This window comes from Geotrypetes seraphini, chromosome 5, assembly GCF_902459505.1.
Source record: "Geotrypetes seraphini chromosome 5, aGeoSer1.1, whole genome shotgun sequence".
Taxonomy (NCBI): Eukaryota; Metazoa; Chordata; class Amphibia; order Gymnophiona; family Dermophiidae; genus Geotrypetes; species Geotrypetes seraphini.
The window spans coordinates 20,648,931-20,669,990 of NC_047088.1; the positions used below are offsets into that span (position 1 = coordinate 20,648,931).

Here is a 21,060-nt window from a genome sequence, read left to right on the forward strand (position 1 = left end):
ATCTTCCTTTTCTAAATTTCTCAGGGAGTTATCAGGGGCCTTATCCTTGCCTCTGGAATCTGACTCTAAGAAGTCACAGGCTTTCCTGGAGGCATTAGATTTCGATCAACCCCCTAAAGAGTTCCTAAAGTTGCCCGTGCATGACATCCTACGGGAAACTTTTTATAAAAATTGGGAGAATCCACTGACTGTCCCTGGGGCGCCCCGTAAACTGGATAGCCTTTACAGGGTTATTCCAATCCCGGGATTTGATAAACCCCAGCTGCCCCATGAGTCTCTCCTGGTAGAGTCCACTTTAAAAAAGACTCAGGGCTCTAGTGTTTATGCCTCCACCCCTCCTGGCAGAGAGGGCAAAACTATGGACAAGTTTGGCAAGCGGCTCTACCAGAATGCCATGCTTGCCAACAGGGCAAACAACTACTCTTTCCATTTTTCTTTCTACCTGAAACATCTGGTAATGCAACTCTCCGCCATGCAAAAGTACATGCCGGAGCACAAGGTTCCACTATTCCAGCAGCACATCTCCAGCCTGCTTCAACTGAGAAAATTTATGGTGCGCTCTATCTATGACTCTTTTGAGCTCACCTCCCGTGCATCTGCCATCGCTGTGGCTATGCGCCGCCTGGCCTGGCTCAGGGTCTCTGATCTGGACGTCAACCATCAGGACAGACTAGCCAACGCCCCATGTCTGGGAGACGAATTATTCGGAGAGTCCCTGGATACCACCACACAGAAACTCTCCGCCCATGAGACCAGATGGGATACTCTCATTAAACCAAAAAAGAAGGCGCCTCCTGCTCGTCCTTACCGACCGCAGACTTCTTATCAGCGCAGGTTCTCCGCTAGGCCGCTCAACCCACCTTCGCAGCCAACACCAACACACCCAGGCTCGTGCACAGTCTAATCAACCTGCCAAGCCTCTTCCTCCTGCCAAACCTTCTCAGCCCTTTTGACTTCTCTCTCCAGGGCTTAGCCAGTCTTCCACCCTCATTGCCTCTTCCTCAGCCAATCGGAGGCAGGCTACACATTTTCATCAGCCGTTGGGAGGTCATCACATCGGACCAGTGGGTCCTCAACATCATCCGCCACGGCTACTCTCTCAACTTCCAGACTCTTCCACCAGACAATCCTCCCGTAGAGTCTGCTTCTCTTTCAACTCAAACCCCCCTCCTTCTGAGGGAGGTCCAATCCCTCCTTCTTCTCAATGCCATCGAAGAAGTACCTCCGGAACAAAGAGGCCGGGGATTCTACTCCCGTTACTTTCTAGTTCCAAAGAAGACAGGAGACCTACGTCCCATTCTCGATCTCAGGGACCTCAACAAGTGTCTAGTCAAGGAGAAGTTCAGAATGCTCTCCCTTGCCACGCTTTACCCTCATCTCTCTCAGAACGACTGGCTATGTTCCCTGGACCTCAAAGAGGCCTACACTCACATCCCAATCAATCCAACTTCACGGCGCTACCTCCGATTCCAGGTGCACCATCGCCATTATCAGTACAAAGTGCTACCTTTTGGCCTCGCTTCATCACCCAGGGTGTTCACCAAATGCCTCATTGTGGCGGCGGCCTTCCTCAGGTCTCACAACCTTCAGGTGTTTCCCTACTTGGACGATTGGTTGGTGAAAGCACCTACGTCTCCGCTTGTGCTACAAGCCACTCATCATACCATCTCTCTCCTCCATCTTCTGGGGTTCGAGATCAACTACCCCAAGTCGCACCTGTTTCCCACACAGCGCCTTCAATTCATTGGAGCAGTTCTCGACACCACACTAATGAGGGCGTTTCTCCCCTCCGACCGTCAGCGGAATCTGCTCCGCCTGTGTCGTCAGGTGCTCCTTCATTACTCCATTCCTGCCAGACAGATGATGGTCCTCCTGGGCCACATGGCCTCGACGGTGCATGTGCTTCCCCTGGCACGACTCCACCTCAGGACACCTCAATGGACTCTGGCCAACCAGTGGTCACAGACCTCGAACCTTCTTTCTCATCCCATCTCTGTGACATCGTCTCTTCAGCGATCTCTACAATGGTGGTTGAACTCCTCAAATCTTTCCAGGGGCCTTCTTTTTCATCTGCCCCCGCATTCCATGATCATTACCACGGATGCCTCCCCTTATGCATGGGGAGCTCACCTGGGAGACCTACGCACCCAAGGTCTTTGGACCCCACAGGAGCGTCTACATCACATCAATTTCTTAGAACTACGAGCCATGTTCTACGCTCTCAAGGCCTTCCAGCACCTTCTTTGTCCTCAGGTTCTGCTCCTGTGCACGGACAACCAAGTCGCCATGTACTACATAAACAAACAGGGCGGCACCGGATCTCGCCTCCTTTGTCAGGAGGCTCTTCGCATTTGGACCTGGGCCACGGCCCGCAGTCTCTTCCTCAAGGCTGTCTATATCCAGGGCGAACAGAACTCCCTGGCCGACAATCTCAGTCGCATCCTGCAACCTCACGAGTGGACTCTGGATCCTCCCACGCTCCTCTCCATTTTTGCTCGCTGGGGCACTCCGCAAGTGGACCTATTTGCAGCTCCTCACAACCATCAGCTGCCCCAGTTCTGCTCCAGACTCTTCTCTCCTCACCGTCTGGCCCCGGATGCATTCCTTCTCGATTGGACGGATCGGTTCCTCTATGCCTTTCCTCCTCTACCTCTGATGTTGCGGACTTTATCCAAACTCCGCAGGGACGGAGCCACCATGATCCTCATAGCTCCCCGGTGGCCTCGTCAACACTGGTTCTCCCTCCTGCTTCAACTCAGCTCCAGGGAGCCCATTCCTCTACCTGTGTTTCCTACTCTACTTACACAGCAGCATCAGTCTCTCCTACATCCCAATCTGTCTTCGCTCCACCTGACAGCTTGGTTTCTCTCGGGCTGACCTCTCCAGGAAATCTATCTCAGCCTGTCCGTCTCATTTTGGACGCCTCCAGGAAACCGGCCACTCTCCAATGTTACCATCAGAAGTGGACCAGGTTCTCCTCTTGGTGCCTCCGTCATCATCACAATCCCACCTCTTTAGCGGTGGAAACTGTTCTGGACTACTTGCTCTCCCTGTCCAACGCAGGCCTCAAGTCTACATCAATCAGAGTCCATCTCAGTGCCATCACGGCATTTCATGAGCCTGTCCTCGGAAAACCTCTCACGGCTCACCCTCTGGTTTCCCGATTCATGAGGGGCCTCTTCAACATCAAACCACCTCTGAAGCCTCCTCCGGTCGTCTGGGACCTGAATGTGGTGTTGTCTGCCCTTATGAAACCTCCTTTTGAGCCACTTGCCACAACTTCACTCAAATTTCTGACATGGAAGGTGCTTTTCCTCATTGCCATCACCTCTGCCAGGAGGGTTAGTGAGCTTCATGCACTAGTTGCCGATCCACCGTTCACTATTTTTCATCATGACAAGGTGGTTCTGCGCACCCATCCAAAGTTCCTCCCCAAGGTGGTCTCAGCTTTCCACCTCAACCAGTCCATTGTGTTGCCTGTTTTCTTCCCGAAACCTCATTCACATCCCGGGGAACAGGCATTGCACAGTCTTGATTGCAAGCGTGCCCTGGCTTACTATCTTGATCGTACAAGGGCTCACCGCTTGTCCCCTCAGCTCTTCCTGACCTTCGACCCGAATCGTTTGGGTCGACCGGTCTCTAAACGGACGCTATCCAACTGGCTTGCAGCTTGCATCGCGTTCTGTTATGCTCGGGCCGGTCTGTCACTGGACGGTGCTGTCACGGCCCACAGGGTGAGAGCTATGGCCGCTTCTGTTGCTTTCCTCCGTTCCACACCCATAGAGGAAATCTGCAAGGCGGCCACCTGGTCCTCAGTTCACACATTCACTACTCACTACTGTCTGGATGCTTTCTCCAGACGGGATGGGCACTTCGGCCAATCTGTACTTCAGAATTTATTTTCCTAATGGCCAACCATCCCTCCTCCCTTTTTGTTAGCTTGGAGGTCACCCATGCGTAAAGAATATGCTGCCTGCTTGTCCTGGGATAAAGCACAGTTACTTACCGTAACAGGTGTTATCCAGGGACAGCAGGCAGATATTCTTACGTCCCACCCACCTCCCCGGGTTGGCTTCTTAGCTGGCTTATACTAACTGGGGACCACGCACTCCTCCGTCGGGCGGGAAGGCACTCGCGCACGCGCGGTGCGGCCAACTAGAACTTTCTAGTAAAAAGGTCCGTACCGGGGGCTCCGTCGGTGACGTCACCCATGCGTAAAGAATATCTGCCTGCTGTCCCTGGATAACACCTGTTACGGTAAGTAACTGTGCTTTCTGTACTAGTGTTTAAGCCCGTTACATTAATGGGTGCTAGAGTACATGTCTGTCTGGTTTTTTTTTTTAATTTGTCTCTCTCTCCTTGGATGCTGTCTGTCTGTCATTCTTTCTGTCTGTCTCTCCCTGGCCCCCTGTCTGTCTATCTTTATTTCTAACTCTATCCTCTTCCCTCAATCCTGCATGTGCCCTTTTTTCTTTCTCCTCTCCACTTCCTTCCAAGGTCTGCTCCCCTTGTCCCTCAGACTTCCATTCAGCGGCTGTCCCTCCTCTCCCCCACACTTCCATTCAGTGTCTGTCTCCCTCTCTCAACCCCTTCTATCTACTGTTCACCCTCTGTCTTGCCCCTTCCTTTCACTGCCCTCTCTTCTCTTTCCATCCAGTGTCCGCCCTCTCTCTCTCTGTTCCATATGGCATCTCCTCCTTCTTTACCCCCTTCCTTTTCCCTTGGTCTGGCATACATTCCTCCTTCCCTCCATGCCCTGCCATCTCTTCTTCCCTTCAAGCCATTCTCTCCCCCTCTGCTCCCTTTCCTCCTTGAACTTCATCGGGCAGCAGCAGCATTCACAATTCATTGCTGTTGCCGGCTTCAGGTCTTCCTCTCTGTCGGGTCGTCTTCCTGAAAACAGAAAGTAGGCAGGACCCGCCAGAGAGGAAGGCCTGAAGCCAGCAACAGCAGCGAATTGTAAACGCTGCTGCTGCCTGAAGAAGCCAAGCCTTGAAAAACCCGAGGCAAACTGCTTCTCTCCCTTCCCAGCCCAACCCCCGCTGATTTGGCTCCCTTACCCTTTCCGATCCCCGTCTGCGTCGCGGAAGCGTGAAGACTAAGGCTGGCAATTGGGGTGGCAAGGACGTGACTCAGGAGACTGTGAAGGTGTTGGCGTGCGGCGGAGCTCCACGAAGCCCTCCTCCCGGCCGCCGCCACCTAATAGAAACATAGAAACATAGAAATTGACGGCAGAAAAGGGCTACAGCCCATCGAGTCTGCCCATACCAATGACCCACCCCCTGACTCCTACTCTCCCAGAGATCCCACATGAATATCCCATTTTCTCTTGAAATCTAACACGCTGCTGGCCTCAATCACCCTCTGAGGCAGCTCGTTCCAATGATCTACCACCCTTTCAGTGAAGAAGTACTTCCTCGCATCACCTTTAAATTTCCCTCCCCTGATTTTCAGCGAGTGACCTCTGGTTACTGAGGGCCCTATAAGACTGAAGATATCATCTTTCACCTCTATACGCCCAGTAATATACTTAAAGGTCTCAATCATGTCCCCTCTCTCTCTTCGCTCCTCCAGTGAGTACATCCGCAGTTTTTTTAACCTTTCTTCATACGTGAGTTCCCTGAGCCCCAAAACCATCCTGGTAGCCATTCGCTGAACCGACTCAATTCTCAACACATCTTTTCGGTAGTGTGGTCTCCAGAATTGAACACAATACTCGAGATGAGGTCTCACCATGGATCTGTACAGCGGCATTATGACTTCAGGTTTTCTGCTGACAAAACCCCTACGGATACAGCCCATCATTTGTCTTGCCTTGGACGATGCCTTCTCTACTTGATTGGCAGCCTTCATATCGTCGCTAATGATCACTCCTAAATCACGTTCCACCGTGGTCCTGGACAAGGTTTCACCATTTAGTGTGTAAGTTCTATGTGGATTTTTTTTGCCTAGGTGCATTACCTTACATTTTTTAGCATTGAAGCCCAGCTGCCAAGTTGATGACCACTGTTCAAGCTGTCTTAGGTCCTGCGTCATAAAGTCAGGCACACTGCTTTTGCCAACTATGTTGCATAGTTTGGCATCGTCGGCAAACAGTGATACTTTTCCTCTAAGTCCTTGGGTCAAATCTCCTATGAATAAATTGAATAGAATCGGCCCTAAGACGGAGCCCTGAGGTACTCCACTCATCACTGCTGACGTTTTGGAGGGGGTACCATTTACCATCACCCTTTGAAGCCTACCATCTAGCCAATCCCTTACCCATGTTGTGAATGTATCCCCTAATCCCATCGATTTTAGTTTGTTCAACAGCCTGCGGTGTGGAACGCTGTCAAAAGCTTTGCTGAAGTCCAAGTATATCACGTCAAGGGACTCACCGGCATCCAGATGACTGGTCACCCAATCAAAGAAGTCAATCAGATTAGATTGGCAGGACCTTCCCCTGGTGAATCCGTGTTGCTGTGGATCACGTAGATTTTCTTCATCTAGAATTTTGTCAAGTTCCTGTTTGATTAGTGTTTCCATGAGTTTGCACACTATGGATGTAAGACTCACCGGTCTGTAATTTCCTGTCTCCGTTCTGCAGCCCTTTTTGTGGAGTGGAATTACGTTAGCTGTTTTCCAGTCTAGGGGTACTATTCCCGTGCGCATGGAAAGATTGAAGAGTACGGATAGTGGTTCAGCCAGAACTTCACTCAGCTCTCTGAGTACCCTGGGGTGTAGATTGTCTGGCCCCATAGCTTTGTCTACTTTGAGTCTTGAAAGTTCGTGGTAGACATTACTAGGTGTAAACTTGTAATCACGAAACAGGTCATTTTGGCTGTTTCTTATTTGTAGTTGCGGACCATCTCCCGGTGCTTCACAGGTGAATACTGAGCAGAAGTATTCGTTTAGCAGTTCTGCTTTGGTAGTATCAGATTCTGCGTAGTTTCCATCTGATTTCCTAAGGCGTTCTATTCCATTTTTGTTTCTCTTCCTGTCGCTAATGTACCTGAAGAAGGATTTGTCCCCTTTTTTAATGTTCCGTGCTAGATCTTCCTCTGTTTGAAGTTTGGCTTCCCTGACTGCCTTTTTGACAGCCTTAGATCTGGCCTGATAGTCTTCTTTTGCCTCCCTTTTCCCAAGATGTTTGTAGGTAATAAATGTTTCTTTTTTCATTTTAATGAGGTCAGAAATTTCCTTGTTGAACCATTGTGGTTTTTTGTTTCTCCGGCGTTTGCTTACTGTTTTTACGTAGCGGCTAGATGCTTCGTTCAGGATGGATTTTAGGTTTGACCACATATTTTCCGGGTTGTCAGTTTCTGCATGGTTTTGCAGCTTTTGATGGACAAATTTTCTCATGTGGTCGAAATCTGCCTCCCTAAAGTTGAGGACCCTCGTTGCTGTGTTTGATTTAGAGAAGCCTTTCCTGAGGTTGAGCCATACCATGTTGTGGTCGCTGGAGCCCAGCGTGTCTCCCACTGATACTTCCGAGACACTGTCTCCATTTGTGAGTACCAGGTCCAGTATTGCTTTTTTCCTGGTGGGCTCTAATACCATTTGTTTTAGTTGTGCACCCTTAATGGAGGTTATTATTCTCTTGCTACCGCTCGTAGTTGCTGAGAGGGTGTTCCAGTCTGCATCTGGCATGTTGAAGTCGCCTAACAGTACTGTGTCACCACGCAAAGTGATGTTCTCTATGTCCTCAATCAATTCTTTGTCTTCGTCTTCCTTTTGTCTCGGAGGCCTGTATACCACACCGAGGTAAAGGCATTTTTCGTTCCCTCTGGTCAGGTTTACCCAAAGTGATTCCCCTGTGTATCTAACCTCTGTGATCCTGGTAGTTTTGATATTATCTTTAGTGTATAGTGCTACCCCCCCTCCTAATTTGTCCTCTCTGTCCCGACGAAGTAGATTGTAGCCTGGTATAACCATATCCCACCCATGCGAGTCTGTGAACCAGGTCTCGGATATCGCTACTATATCAAGGTCTGCATTCCTTATTTCTGTTTCTAGTTCCAGGATTTTGTTGCCCAAGCTGTGTGCATTAACATACATTGCTCTCCAAATTTGTGATGATATGCCTATCCCCGTTAGTGTACTTGCCTTAGGCTCAGAAGTGTGTATACTATGGGTACTTACCTTAGGCTCGGAAGTGTGGGTTTTACTTGCTTCATCAGGATGGATCCTTACTGCTCTGGTATGTATGTGTGAACCCTCCCCCAACTTACCTAGTTTAAAGCCAGCACCAATCAGGGCGGCGAGGACGCGGGCAGGGAGAGAGCTTGCCTGCGCTTCCTCCAGCGGTTGGTGAGTGAGGGTGGGAGGAGGGAGTGGCTAGAGTGATCTCTGCCACCATGTTCTAAAATGGAACACGACCACGGATCAGAAATCACAGCGGCAGAGATCACGAAGTTTCAAGAGCGCATGCGCCGCTCTAGGGTTTTATTATTATAGATAGGCAATTCTGCGTGGAACTGTCCTTATAGAATTCTAGCTTAGCGCACAGTTTTGCCAAACAGTTTTGCCAAACACTGGCGTAAATGCTTGTGTCAGTTAGGCTTGGAAAATCAAGTATAGTGGTACCTTGGATTACGAGCAGAATCCATTCCAGGAGCATGCTCGTAATCCAAAATGCTCGTTTATCAAAGCAAAGTTCCCCATAGAAAATAGTGGCAATACCGAAGATTCGTTCCAGAACCCGGGATCTGTACCTGTCAGGTGCCGGGTGCTGCAGCGCTGCCTCCTCCGTCCGCCTCCTCCGTCCATCATCCGAAGAAGAACTCCGCAGTGTCGCTTCAAAGGGATGCCTCCTCCATCCGCCGGCCAGCCCTCCACGTCGGATGCCCCCCCCCCCCCGCATGCTGGAGAGCCCCCACCCGAGCCCACGCAGCCGAGCGCCGCCCCACCCACACGCCGCACACAACACGCACAACGCCGATGATTGACTCTGTGCGCGTCACACGCAACGCGCAGGCGGGACGGCACCTGGCCGCGCAGGCCCAGACAGAGGTCCTCCAACCTGCAGAAGGCACCCGACGTGGAAGGCTGGCTGGAAGACGGAAGAGGAATCCCCCCAAAGCTTCTACTGGTAGTGCTATAGAACTAATTCATAGCAGTAGTAGTGTGAAGAGTTTCAGTCATTGGAAAGCAGAGTTGAGATTGTGATTTCATAATGGCTCTTCCACCAATAAGAGCCAACCTCGTCCGTGATGTCACAATGGCTTGATTGTCCTGTACTCGCCTCTGCCCTCCAACCCAGCCAGCAGGTTAACTGTTCCCCTTAATTGTATCCATGACATCCTGTTTGTCTGTCTTGTCTGTTTAGATCACAGGTGTCAAAGTCGGTCCTCGAGGGCCGTAATCCAGTCGGGTTTTCAGGATTTCCCCAATGAATATGCATGAGATCTATGTGCATACACTGCTTTCAATGCATATTCATTGGGGAAATCCTGAAAACCCGACTGGATTACGGCCCTCGAGGAGGGACTTTGACACCCCTGGTTTAGATTGTAAGCTCTTCGTGACTGTACAGTGCTGCGTAAGTCTGGTAGCGCTATAGAAATCATTAAAAGAAGTAATTCAGTGGCTCTCTTTTTTTCAATATAATTTCTGTGAGAGCTGAAAATCCAAATTCACAAAGATAAGAAGATCCAAACATATATATTTATTGTTAATTTGTGTGGACATATTGTCACACTTATTGTAAGTCTGAAAATGAATAAAGAATTAAAAAAAAAAAAAAAAGATCCAAACAGTATCAAAGCCTTGATTGCTTTATTGCTCAACTTAGGATAACTACAGCATAAAAAAATCAAAATAAAATTACTTGCCGTTAGTTTTCAAGGAACCAATCATATCTGGGCGGTTGTCTCCTTATGCACACAGACGCTCATAGCACTTGCGTATGCGACGTATGTGATGTCATCTCTTCTAGTGTTATACTTCTGAAGGGAATTTTCAAAAATGAAGGCAAAATTCTGGAATCCCTTGTGGCACACCCAGAATCTCTTCAGGGCACACCACTGTGCCGTTGCACACAGTTTGAGAGACACCGGCATAGGGTGGAAGCAAAGGTGGAGCAAGACAATAAGGGACTAATTGAAAGAAGTCGCACATGAGGTCAGGATGGTGCTTGAAATTTCTCACCTAGCAATAGACCAGGTCAGTTTTTCTTGCTTTCCTAAAGTTCAAGAGTCCTTCGATGGATCTGATCTGCAGGGGGAGTTGATGCAAATGGCTTTTAATTCTTTTTTTTTAAGCGGCATTTTCAACTTCAGTTAGGCCCCGGTAGGTAGAGTGCCTACTGGCGTCTAACTTCAGACGCCATTTATAGAATACGGGCTCATGGGCTCAACCCCCAGCGCATGGCTCTAATGCAAGCGTTCTCCGTGGCTCCTCTGGGCTTGGTTGAATCTCTGCAGGGGTGACTGCTCAAGTTTCAAGTCTATTCAGATCTTGATATACCACTTATCAAATAACATAGTAACATAGTAGATGACGGCAGATAAAGACCCGAATGGTCCATCCAGTCTGCCCAACCTGATTCAATTTAAATTTTTTTTATTTTATTTTATTTTTTTAATTTTTCTTCTTAGCTATTTCTGGGCAAGAATCCAAAGCTTTACCCGGTACTGTGCTTGAGTTCCAACTGCCGAAATCTCTGTTAAGACTTACTCCAGCCCATCTACACCCTCCCAGCCATTGAAGCCCTCCCCTGCCCATCCTCCACCAAACGGCCATACACAGACACAGACCGTGCAAGTCTGCCCAGTAACTGGCCTAGTTCAATATTTAATATTATTTTCTGATTCTAAATGTCTAAGTGGGTTACAATAAAGAGAAAATAGTTAAAATACAATTACAGGGGATACAAAAGACAATCGACTTGATACAAAAGGAAAGAGGGGGGAGAAATACAATATTTTAAAGAGAAAGGATACAAGGGTATAACATAAAGGGAGGAGAAATATGATTAAAATTGTCCAGATTTGTCTAAGTTTGGATTAAAAATCTCATTCTTATTATAATGAATCTACTCTAATCTTCATTTTATATACCAAATCTACTCCCTAAGGAGCTCAACTCGGTTTACAGTTCGTTAAAAAATGAAACATAGCAAGTAAAAACTGTGGGATAAAAATAGAAATTGGTTAGATTAAATGGATGGAAAAAGTTAGAAAAAAGTATGTTGAATTGCTTAAAATGAATGTAGAGTGATAGGAAAAATCTCTCATTATCATGCGTTGTAGGCATCCTTCCATAGGAAAGTTTTCAGGTTAGATTTAAACCTGGCTATGGAAGATTCTTGGCGAAGGTGGAGAGACTGCTGCCTTTACTCCATCCCCAAACCCAAGGGGCCTCCATGATGTGAACCTAGACCAAACGGCTAGCCAGACCTAGGGTTACAAATCTGGACCCCATAGACCTGCCCCCCAGCCCCACCCTAGTGCCCCCCTCTCCTCCCCCCTAGCTGCCTGCCCAATGGCGATTTGATAGAAGATTTTCAAAATCCGGACAAAGTGCTGGGTTTTGAAAAGCCGTCCGAATCCCTGGACATGTCCTCAAAAGGAGGACATGTCCGGGAACGTCTGATAACCCTAGCCAGACTTGTCTTAGTTTTGAATTTGATGTCATGTGGTTACAGTCTGCTTATCACAGAAGACTATATAATCGAAACAACTGACCCTAAGAGTATTCTGTCTGAAGAGGGCTGGGTGATCAAAAACCTTCTATAAAAGCTCAGAGTTATTGAACTCTGGAGGGAAGGCTGAAAAACCTCCCTGTGTAAAGAGTTCACCTTCCAGTCATTGCTACTATATACGTTTTTTGATCACGCTCATAGACTAGGATTTTTTCATAAAATTTGAAGAACTTTACACAGGGAGGTTTTTCACAGGGAGGTTTTTCAGCCTTCCCTCCAGAGTTCCATATCTCTGAGCTTTTATAGAAGGTTTTTGATCACCCTCTTCAGACAGAATACTCTTAAGGTCAGTTGTTTCGATTATATAGCAAACTTTTTCTGACCTTGGTTTTTCTCAGTACATTTCCCTGATATTTCTTAAGGAAATATCACAGAAGACTGGCATTTACATGTAGTTTACACGTGTTTTGTATGTAAGCGTGCATGGCATGGCTTTGTTCACTTTTTAATTAACCCTTTGCATCATATTTTGTTTTATTAATTCCTTTTAGGGTAACATGGGATTAGGTTTCCAAGGGGAGAAAGGAGAAAAAGTAAGAAGAGATTTTTTTTTTTCAAATACCGGCTCACGTTTCTCTGAGTTGCGATTCTGCTGTCCACTTTTTGTAATAAAAATCTTTGTAGTCTTGTGTCATAAAGATTTTTAGCAAATTTCTGCATTAAATAAATCCGATGGAGGATTACTTTTGAAGTTTTGTTTAAATAAAAGATGCACCTTATAGTGGCTTAAGTGTTTGAGTTACAATAACTGATCAGCTGTAGTTATCCAAATTACAACAGCTTCAGGGCTTTTCAAAACTTTTTTTGAATTCACCCTGTTGGTTTATAGTTCCTAACTCTGTCTCCTTTTCGAAAAGGGAGATGTAGGTTTACCAGGTGACCCGGGTCCACCATCGTCCTCTGGAACAGAAGAATTTATGGGCGTCCCAAAAGGAATCAAAGGAGAAAAGGTTTGTGTAACTCATTCATACAGTCAGACAAACAAACTGCAGCTGAAGAAAAAAAACAGTTTAAATTCTCTACTAGCCCCAGCTGAAATGTACCAGGAGCAATTTTTTAAAGGCAGTGTAAATTTTCTTGGTATTTTTCCTTCTCTGTACTGAAACCTGATCGCTTCTCTTGGTTACAGAAAGGTGTTAGGCCTTAACCTTAGAATCCAAGTATATTCAGTAGGTTGTATGTAGCCCGCCATCTTTTTCCCTTGTGTGGGGTTTTTTTTTAAAAAATTTGTTTATTGTATTATTCATTTATTAAATAACATAATAAAAATATAGAAAAATTTATAATTCACACAAGAAAGAAAAACAATTATTTCAAGCAACGTTTCAATGTACATACAGGCCTTCATTCTATAAAGTTAGGCTTAATCAGTGCTTATATTGGCACTCGACACCTCGCAGTCAGCTTTAATTGGACTAGATAGGCGCCTAACTTGAAAAACTTGCTTCTATAAAAAGCAGGTGCCTACACTAAAAGTGGGCGTGGTTAGGGGGCGGCTCATGGGTGTGGTTTTGAGTTAGGTGTCTCTTTCTGAATTAGGTGCCAGTTCAGCTCTGATTTTGACGCCTAAATTTAGGCCCAGGAAACCCTGACATAAATTGGGGACTCCTAAATGTTGATGCTGAGCGCCACCGAAGCACGCTTAGGGGACACTGAGCACGATTCTATAATGGGCGCCTAAACTGTATAGAATCAGTGCCTATATCAGTAACTTTAGGCCAGGGGTCTCAAAGTCCCTCCTTGAGGGCCGCAATCCAGTCGGGTTTTCAGGATTTCCCCAATGAATATGCATGAGATCTATTTGCATGCACTGCTTTCATTGTATGCTAATAGATTTCATGCATATTCATTGGGGAAAATCTTGAAAACCCGACTGGATTGCGGCCCTCCAGGAGGGACTTTGACACCCCTGCTTTAGTAGTTAAACATGTTTTTGTCTAAAAAGGATGCTTTAATAGCAGAGTGCTGATAAATGCTTACAATAGTCGAGATGAAAACGTTTACGATTATTTCCCAAATGTTATGGATCTCTTGCTTTCTGTAGACTGGACCGAGAGCAGAACCACCCTAATTGCTTTGAACTTGCAGGGATCTCAAAGTCCCTCCTCGAGGGCTGGAATCCAGTTGGGTTTTCAGGATTTCCCCAATGAATATGCATGAGATCTATGTGCATGCACTGCTTTCCATGCATATTCATTGGGGAAATCCTGAAAACCCGACTGGATTGCTGCCCTCAAGGAGGGACTTTGCGATCCCTGCTTTAGGCAGACTTTATAGAATCAGGGTCACACTCTCTCCATCCCCCCATCCCCCCCTCCCCCCCATATCACTGGAAACCTCCACTGGCTTTCTGTTTAATGCCTTGAGAAACTGGTAGAAAAATGTAATTTTATTTCATTTAAAAATTTTGGGTTCCACCTTTTTGCCCTGTAAGATGAAATCAATGAACAAGCGACACATCTGCTTGTCGTCTCCATTTGACACTGCAGGCAAGGACAACTTTCAGACACTTTGCCTTTTGTCTCTGCCTCAGTTTTCAACTGCTCAGCGAAAGTCTCACAATTAGAGCTAGATTCCGTAAAAGGCACGCAAACAATCGATGCTGAAAAAAAAAAACAGCGCTCAATCCTGTTCTATAATGGGCATGCAGAGATAAGCACATATTATAGAGCAGCAGTGAATGCTGGTTTCGGCACCCAAATTTGTGCGCCCAGACTTATGTCTGCTGAAACTAGGTGTAACGTAGGGAGAGGGGGAGACATGATTGAGACATTCAAATACATCACCGGATGTGTCGAGGTGGAAGATGATATTTTCTTTCTCAAAGGTCCCTCGGCCACAAGAGGGCATCCGCTCAAACTCAGGGGCGGGAAATTTCATGGCGACACCAGGAAGTACTTCTTCACCGAAAGAGTGGTTGATCATTGGAATGAGCTTCCCGTACAGGTGATCGAGGCCAACAGCGCGTCAGATTTTAAGAATAAATGGGATGCCTATGTGGGATCCCTACGAAGGTCGAGTTAAGGAATTGGGTCATTAGGTGTGGGATTTCTAGGAGAGTAGACTTAGGGAGGGTCGGTAGAGTGGGCAGACTTGATGGGCTATGGCCCTTTTCTGCCGTCATCTTTCTATGTTAATTCCCTGAGCAGTGGCGCAGAAAGGGGGGTGGTCCGCCTGTCTGGATTTTCGGCATAGGGACGTCATGTTTCTATGTTTCTACAAACTCCTTACAGGAGGAACGCAGAGAGAGGGGTGACATGATCGAGACGTTCAAGTATCTCACGGGCCGCATCGAGGTGGAAGAAGATATCTTCTTTTTCAAGGGTCCCGCAGCAATAAGGGGGCATCCATGGAAAATCAGGGGCGGGAAACTGCACGGGGACACCAGGAAATTATTTTTCACTGAAAGGGTGGTTGATCGCTGGAATAGTCTTCCACTTCAGGTGATTGAGGCCAGCAGCGTGCCTGATTTTAAGGCCAAATGGGATAGACACGTAGGATCTATTCACAGAGAAAGGTAGGGGAGGGTCAATGGGGTGGGCAGACTAGATGGGCCCTGGCCCTTATCTGCCGTCTATTTCTATGTTTCTATGTTAGAACATGTCCTCTGAAAAGAAGACATGTTTGGTTAAATCCTGGGCATCTGGTAACCACAGTAAGAGACAAGCAACTGGTTTTAGCGGTGGGCTACAGTAGCCTGACAGAGGTGGGGGATTTGGAGGCTGCTGGCCAAAACCAGCACCATTGGCGACAGGAGGGAAGCATTGCCTTGGTTGTCAGCCCACTCCAGTTATCAACCCACGGAGGCAGCATTTAGTACTGTGTAGTGCATGCAGGGATTGTTATGGGGGGGGGGGGTTGATTAACTGCTGCAGATCTTTATTGAACCCCCCCAAAAGAAGGTGCTATCTTTTGATTACATTTCAAGGTGTATTGAATTTGTTCCTTTTTTTTTCTAAATAGGGTGACCCTGGCCCTAGAGGTAATCCTGGATTTGAAGGTCCTACTGGGTTTCCGGTAAGTTAGGATTTGACTTCAAAGATGTTTTGAATCAATTATGGTTGACTTTTTGCTTTATTTATTTTAAAACCTATTCATTCCACCTAGAGCAGTGGTCTCAGACTTGCGGCCTGGGGGCCACATGCGGCCCGCCAGGTACTATTTTGCGGCCCGCAGTCTGTACTAGTGCTGCCCGCTCTTTGCAGCGTCCTCCGGCTTCCCCCCTGGCCTCTAGCTCTTACCTTCAGATAATTACAGTAGCATGCAGAGAGGATTGCCAGTGCTGTAGCGATCCTCAGCATCATGTTCCCTCTGCTGCGATCCTGCCCCTGACGTTAGAGGAGGAGCAGGACCGCAGCAGAGGGAACATGCGGAGGCCGATGGCAGCCTGCAAGGAATGTTACAGCACCGGTGATCCTCTGTGCAGGCATGGTAATTAGCTGAAACTAAGAACAGGAGGCCAGGGGAGAAGCTGGAGGATGCTGCAAAGAAGGGGGGAACATGCAGGCCTTTGGGGGGGGGGGGAGATTTATAAACTATAAAGAGTTTTACCTCATGCAAAATTGTCATTTCTTAAATAAGACATTAACTTTTTTTCCTGCGGCCCTCCAAGTACCTACAAATCCAAAATGAGGCCCTGCAAAGGATTTGAGTTTAAGACCACTGACCTGGAGGTTCTCTGCAAATCACAGTATTAGAAAAGTAGTTCCTAATTCATACAAGACACCACATGAAAACATAAAAATCAACTAAACACATAATGAATTTTAAAACTAGAGATTATGCACTAATTGCATTCATTGCAGTTAAAAGGAAATTTCAGTTTCTTCCTAAAGATTAAAAAGAATGACCCTATCTGAACTTCCAGTGGCAGGAAATTCCACAGAATTGGGCTTGCCAGTGTAAAGACTAAAGAAGTACCACCCTTAGGACTTTTTTAAATTTCAATAATGTTTATTAGTTTTCTTTTAATACTTAAAATGAAATTAAATGTCAGCAGAATAAAGAAACTATTTGAATTGGAGGTCTATACAAAATATGTATGTTTTGAGCTGACATTATTTTTCAGGGTTTGCGGAGCTGACTAAAGTGTAGCCCAGGGGTGTCCAACCTTTTGGCTTCACTGGGCCGTATTGGTCGAAAAAAATGTTTCTGGGGCTGCACAAACGTGCAAACTCTGCAGCAAGACAGAGGAGGGAGCTGGCAAGACAGTAAACACCCGGGGGCAGCAGAGGAAAACACTGCATCGTCCTCGACCGGGGCCACACAAAATACATCACTGGGCTGCAGGTTGGACCACCCCTGGTGTAGCCGGTTAAGTGCAATATTCAGTATTTAGGTAACTGGCTATGGGGCACTGCATAAAGATTGGACTGACTTTTAACCTTGACTTTAACCTTGACTGGCTGAAGTCTGAATATCAGCACTTAACTGATCAAGTGCTGGCTCTGTCCCTGCAACGCCTCCAAAATAGCCGTTTTTGAGATGCGCGCCAACTCAGTAGCGTAACGAGGGAGGTTGGCACCTGGCAACGCCGCACCATGCGGCCTCCTACTCTTCCCCACGGCACTGTGTGCCCCCTGGGTGCACCCCCCTCTCCCCCCCTCTAAACCTGCCAGCACCATAAGGGCATTTCCAAAAGTTGCAAGCAACCCAAATATGCTAGAGTCATGATGTCAGAACAGTTCTGTTGACTTGCAGAGTTTGAAAATGTTGGCAAGCTTAGACAGTCTTTGGCTGCCCAGATCCGTTTCCTCTTTGGCATTGTGCAGATGGGCTCGGTTGATGGGTTCTGCTTCAGGTGTTCTGAATCCAAGGCCATCTCGCACTCCTGGTCCTGCCCTCCCACGTAAAGCTAACTGTGGATCTTGTGTGAGGGCTTGGCTACCTTCCTGCCCTCCGTGGTGTTCCTTGTCCCCTGCCAGCCTAACAAGCAGAAGCTGGGTAAAAGTATTGTGAGGAGATGTTTGTTAATGGGTTACTGCTGTGGCCCAACCACATATATCAGTAGCTACCACATTCTGATCTGCGTTTAACTTTGTTCATTCCCCTCAGGGTTTTGGCGGAGTGGGAGAAAAAGGAGAAACTGGCATTCCCGGTTGGCCTGGGCATCGGGTAAGTAGTTAAATCATTTTCGGTGTGGTGTTTTGAAAGCCGAGACGCTCTTCAGAGTGCCAGCAATCCTAAACTACTTTCTGACGGCTTTATCCACGTTTCTGTTCTGTCCTATAGGGCCTTCCTGGTTCGGACGGATTTGTTGGATTTCCAGGATCAAAGGTACAAAATTTTGTGGAACATTCCTGAGACACGTCGGATTTTTAAGTTGAAAACAATTTTTATTGAACAAACAGATGAAATAACATTGTAAGCAAGGCATGATACAAAAACTGTTCAAAAATTATACATCCCAAAACCCCCTCCCCCGACCAACGTACGCAAAAGTAATAAGCAAATGATGAACTTGGACAAAGGCAATGTAAGACCAAGAAAAATCACACGAAGGAACTCTAGAATACACTGGTTCCATGAGTGGTCAAAGGAAACTTGCCAAGTATACCAACACAATACTCTGTCCCCTCTTCTCCCTTGAAAAGAGGAGACTGAGAGGGGACATGATTGAAACATTCAAGATAATGAAGGGAATAGACTTACGGCCTCTTTTACAAAGCCGCGCGGCAACAGCCCCGAAGCCCTTTAAATCTCTATGGGCTTCGGGGCCATTAGCGCGGCTTTGTAAGAGGCCATTAGTAGAGAAAGAGAGGTGGAGAGAACGAGAGGGCACTCTCTAAAGTTAAAAGGGGATAGATTCCGTACAAACGTAAGGAAGTTCTTCTTCACCCAGAGAGTGATAGAAAACTGGAACGCTCTTCCAGAGGCTGTTATAGGGGGAAACACCCTTCAGGGATTCAAGACAAGGTTGGATAAGTTCCTACTGGAACAGAACATACGCAAGTAAGACTCGACTCAAATAGGGCACTGGTCTTTGACCTAAGGGCCGCTGCATGAGCGGACTTCTGGGCACGATGGACCACTGATCTGACCCAGCAACAGCAAATCTTATGTTCTTATAAGTGATATTGGACATAGGGATGAAAAGCAGCCAATAGGAAATAGATCAACAGAGATGCTACTATAACGAAGAAAGAACTCCATTCAATAGGTAATACAAATAAAGAGCAAGTGTCCCAAGCATACCCCACAGGAGAGGCCCCAACAGGAAGGATTTTTAAAGGAGTAAATGTTAATGCTGAAATTGATTTGCGGTATTTCTGATGTGTTTTATTAGTCATGGTGTCTAAGTGCTTCTGATGGGCTGTGACTGTAGGGAGCAGTGAGATCTTTTGACAAGAGGCTCTCTATAAATGAAATGTATTATATAACCCTTTGGTGCTGCTGTTACAGAACCATGAATCTTCGGTGTGCCTAAATGGAGATGTCCAGTTGTAGAATTGTCCTGGCGGTGACCAGCGTTTTCCTTGGAAATTCAATGCCATGTCATGTCCGGGTTCTGGCGCTGAATTTCTGGGTATGGAGGACCAGCGAAAACATAGCAGGTTCAATGTGACCTTCAGCACTTAAGTGGCTTTGGGTCACCACAAAAAAATGTCTCCTTTTACAAAACGGCGCAAGAGGTTTTTAGCGCTGGTCAGCGCCTGCTCCGACAGTCATAGAGTTCCTATGTGCGTCGAAGCAGCAAAGAGCATTCAGCGCGCCTGCCACCGCTAAAAACCTCTTCTGCGGTTTTTAAAATAATAATAATAGTTTATTTTTGTATACCGCCACACCATCAGTTCTTGCCGGTTTACACAATAAATTACAAAGTATTTAAAGTACAGAGCCAGATAACAGTGTCTTATAAAAGGAAATAACACAATTCAATAAAAGATACTAACTGACAAAGTACGACCCTAACTCATTCAAACAAAGTATGCACAATACAGATTATTTATACTAAAATAGATAAGCTTCTGTAAGCTTTATTCCATAAAAATAATAAAAATCCATTTATCAAATTGATAACATAAGAACATAAGAAATGCCTCTGCTGGGTCAGACCTGAGGTCCATCGCGCCCAGCAGTCCGCTCACGCGACGGCCCACCAGGTCCAGGACCTGTGCAGTAATTCTCTATCTATACCCCTCTATCCCCTTTTCCAGCAGGAAATTGTCCAATCCTTTCTTAAATCCCAGTACCGTACGCTGCCCTATAACGTCCTCTGGAAGTGCATTCCAGGTGTCCACCACATGTTGGGTAAAGAAGAACTTCCTAGCATTCATTTTGAATCTGTCCCCTTTCAACCTTTCCGAATGCCCTCTTGTTTTTTTATTTTCTGAAAGTTTGAAGAATCTGTCCTTCTCTACTCTATGCCCTTCATGATCTTGTAAGTCTCTGTCATATCCCCTCTAAGTCTTCTCTTCTCCAGGGAAAAGAGACCCAGTTTCTCCAATCTCTCAGCATATGAAAGGCTTTCCATCCCCTTAATCAGTCGTGTCGCTCTCCTCTGAACTCTCTCAAGTAACGCCATATCCTTCTTAAGGTATGGTGACCAATACTGGACGCAGTACTCCAGATGCGGACGCACCATTGCCCGGTACAGCGGCAGGATAACTTCTTTCGTTCTTGTTGTAATACCCTTCTTGATTACATCTAGCATTCTATTCGCTCTCTTAGCGGCTGCTGCACACTGTGCCGTCGGCTTCATTGTCATGTCCACCATTACCCCCAAGTCCCTTTCTTGGGTACTCTCATTCAATAACATCCCTCCCATCGTATAGCTGTACCTTGGGTTTCTGATTCCCACATGTAATACTTTACACTTCTCAACATTGAACTTCATCTGCCATCTCTCTGCCCATTCCCCTAATTTGTCCAAGTCCCTTTGCAATTTTTCGCAGTCCTCCTTTGTCCTAGCTCCACTAAATAGTTTGGTGTCGTCCGCAAATTTTATTATCTCACTCTTCGTTCCTGTTTCTAGATCATTTATGAATATATTAAATAGCAGCGGCCCGAGCCCTGCGGGACCCCACTCATGACCCTCCTCCAGTCTGATTAGTGGCCCTTCACCCCTACCCTCTGTTTCCTACCCGCTAACCAGTTTGTGATCCATCTATGCACGTCTCCATCCACCCCATGGTTCTTCAGTTTCCGGAGTAGATGTTCATGAGGCACCTTGTCAAAGGCTTTCTGGAAATCTAGGTATATGATGTCTATGGGGTCTCCTCTGTCCATCTGTTTGTTAATTCCCTCGAAGAAGTGCAATAAGTTGGTCAGGCATGATCTCCCCCTGCAGAAACCATGTTGGCTGGTTATCAGAAGTTTGTGTTTTTCAAAAGGTTCATCGATTTTTTCTTTTATCAGTGCTTCCACCATTTTCCCCG

General features: G+C 46.6%; 1 protein-coding gene across 3 annotated transcripts in view; it reads left to right on the top strand.

Annotated features, from left to right (window-relative positions):
- The window catches only part of COL4A6 (collagen type IV alpha 6 chain), a 457,507-nt gene that overhangs the window by 291,063 nt on the left and 145,384 nt on the right, over window positions 1–21,060 (top strand). For all 3 annotated transcript variants that reach the window (XM_033945312.1, XM_033945314.1, XM_033945315.1), the window contains exons 11-15: window positions 12,175–12,216; window positions 12,541–12,633; window positions 15,647–15,700; window positions 17,738–17,797; window positions 17,915–17,959. In XM_033945312.1, coding sequence (XP_033801203.1) covers window positions 12,175–12,216; window positions 12,541–12,633; window positions 15,647–15,700; window positions 17,738–17,797; window positions 17,915–17,959 — 294 coding nt within the window. The remainder of the gene's footprint in view (window positions 1–12,174; window positions 12,217–12,540; window positions 12,634–15,646; window positions 15,701–17,737; window positions 17,798–17,914; window positions 17,960–21,060) is intronic.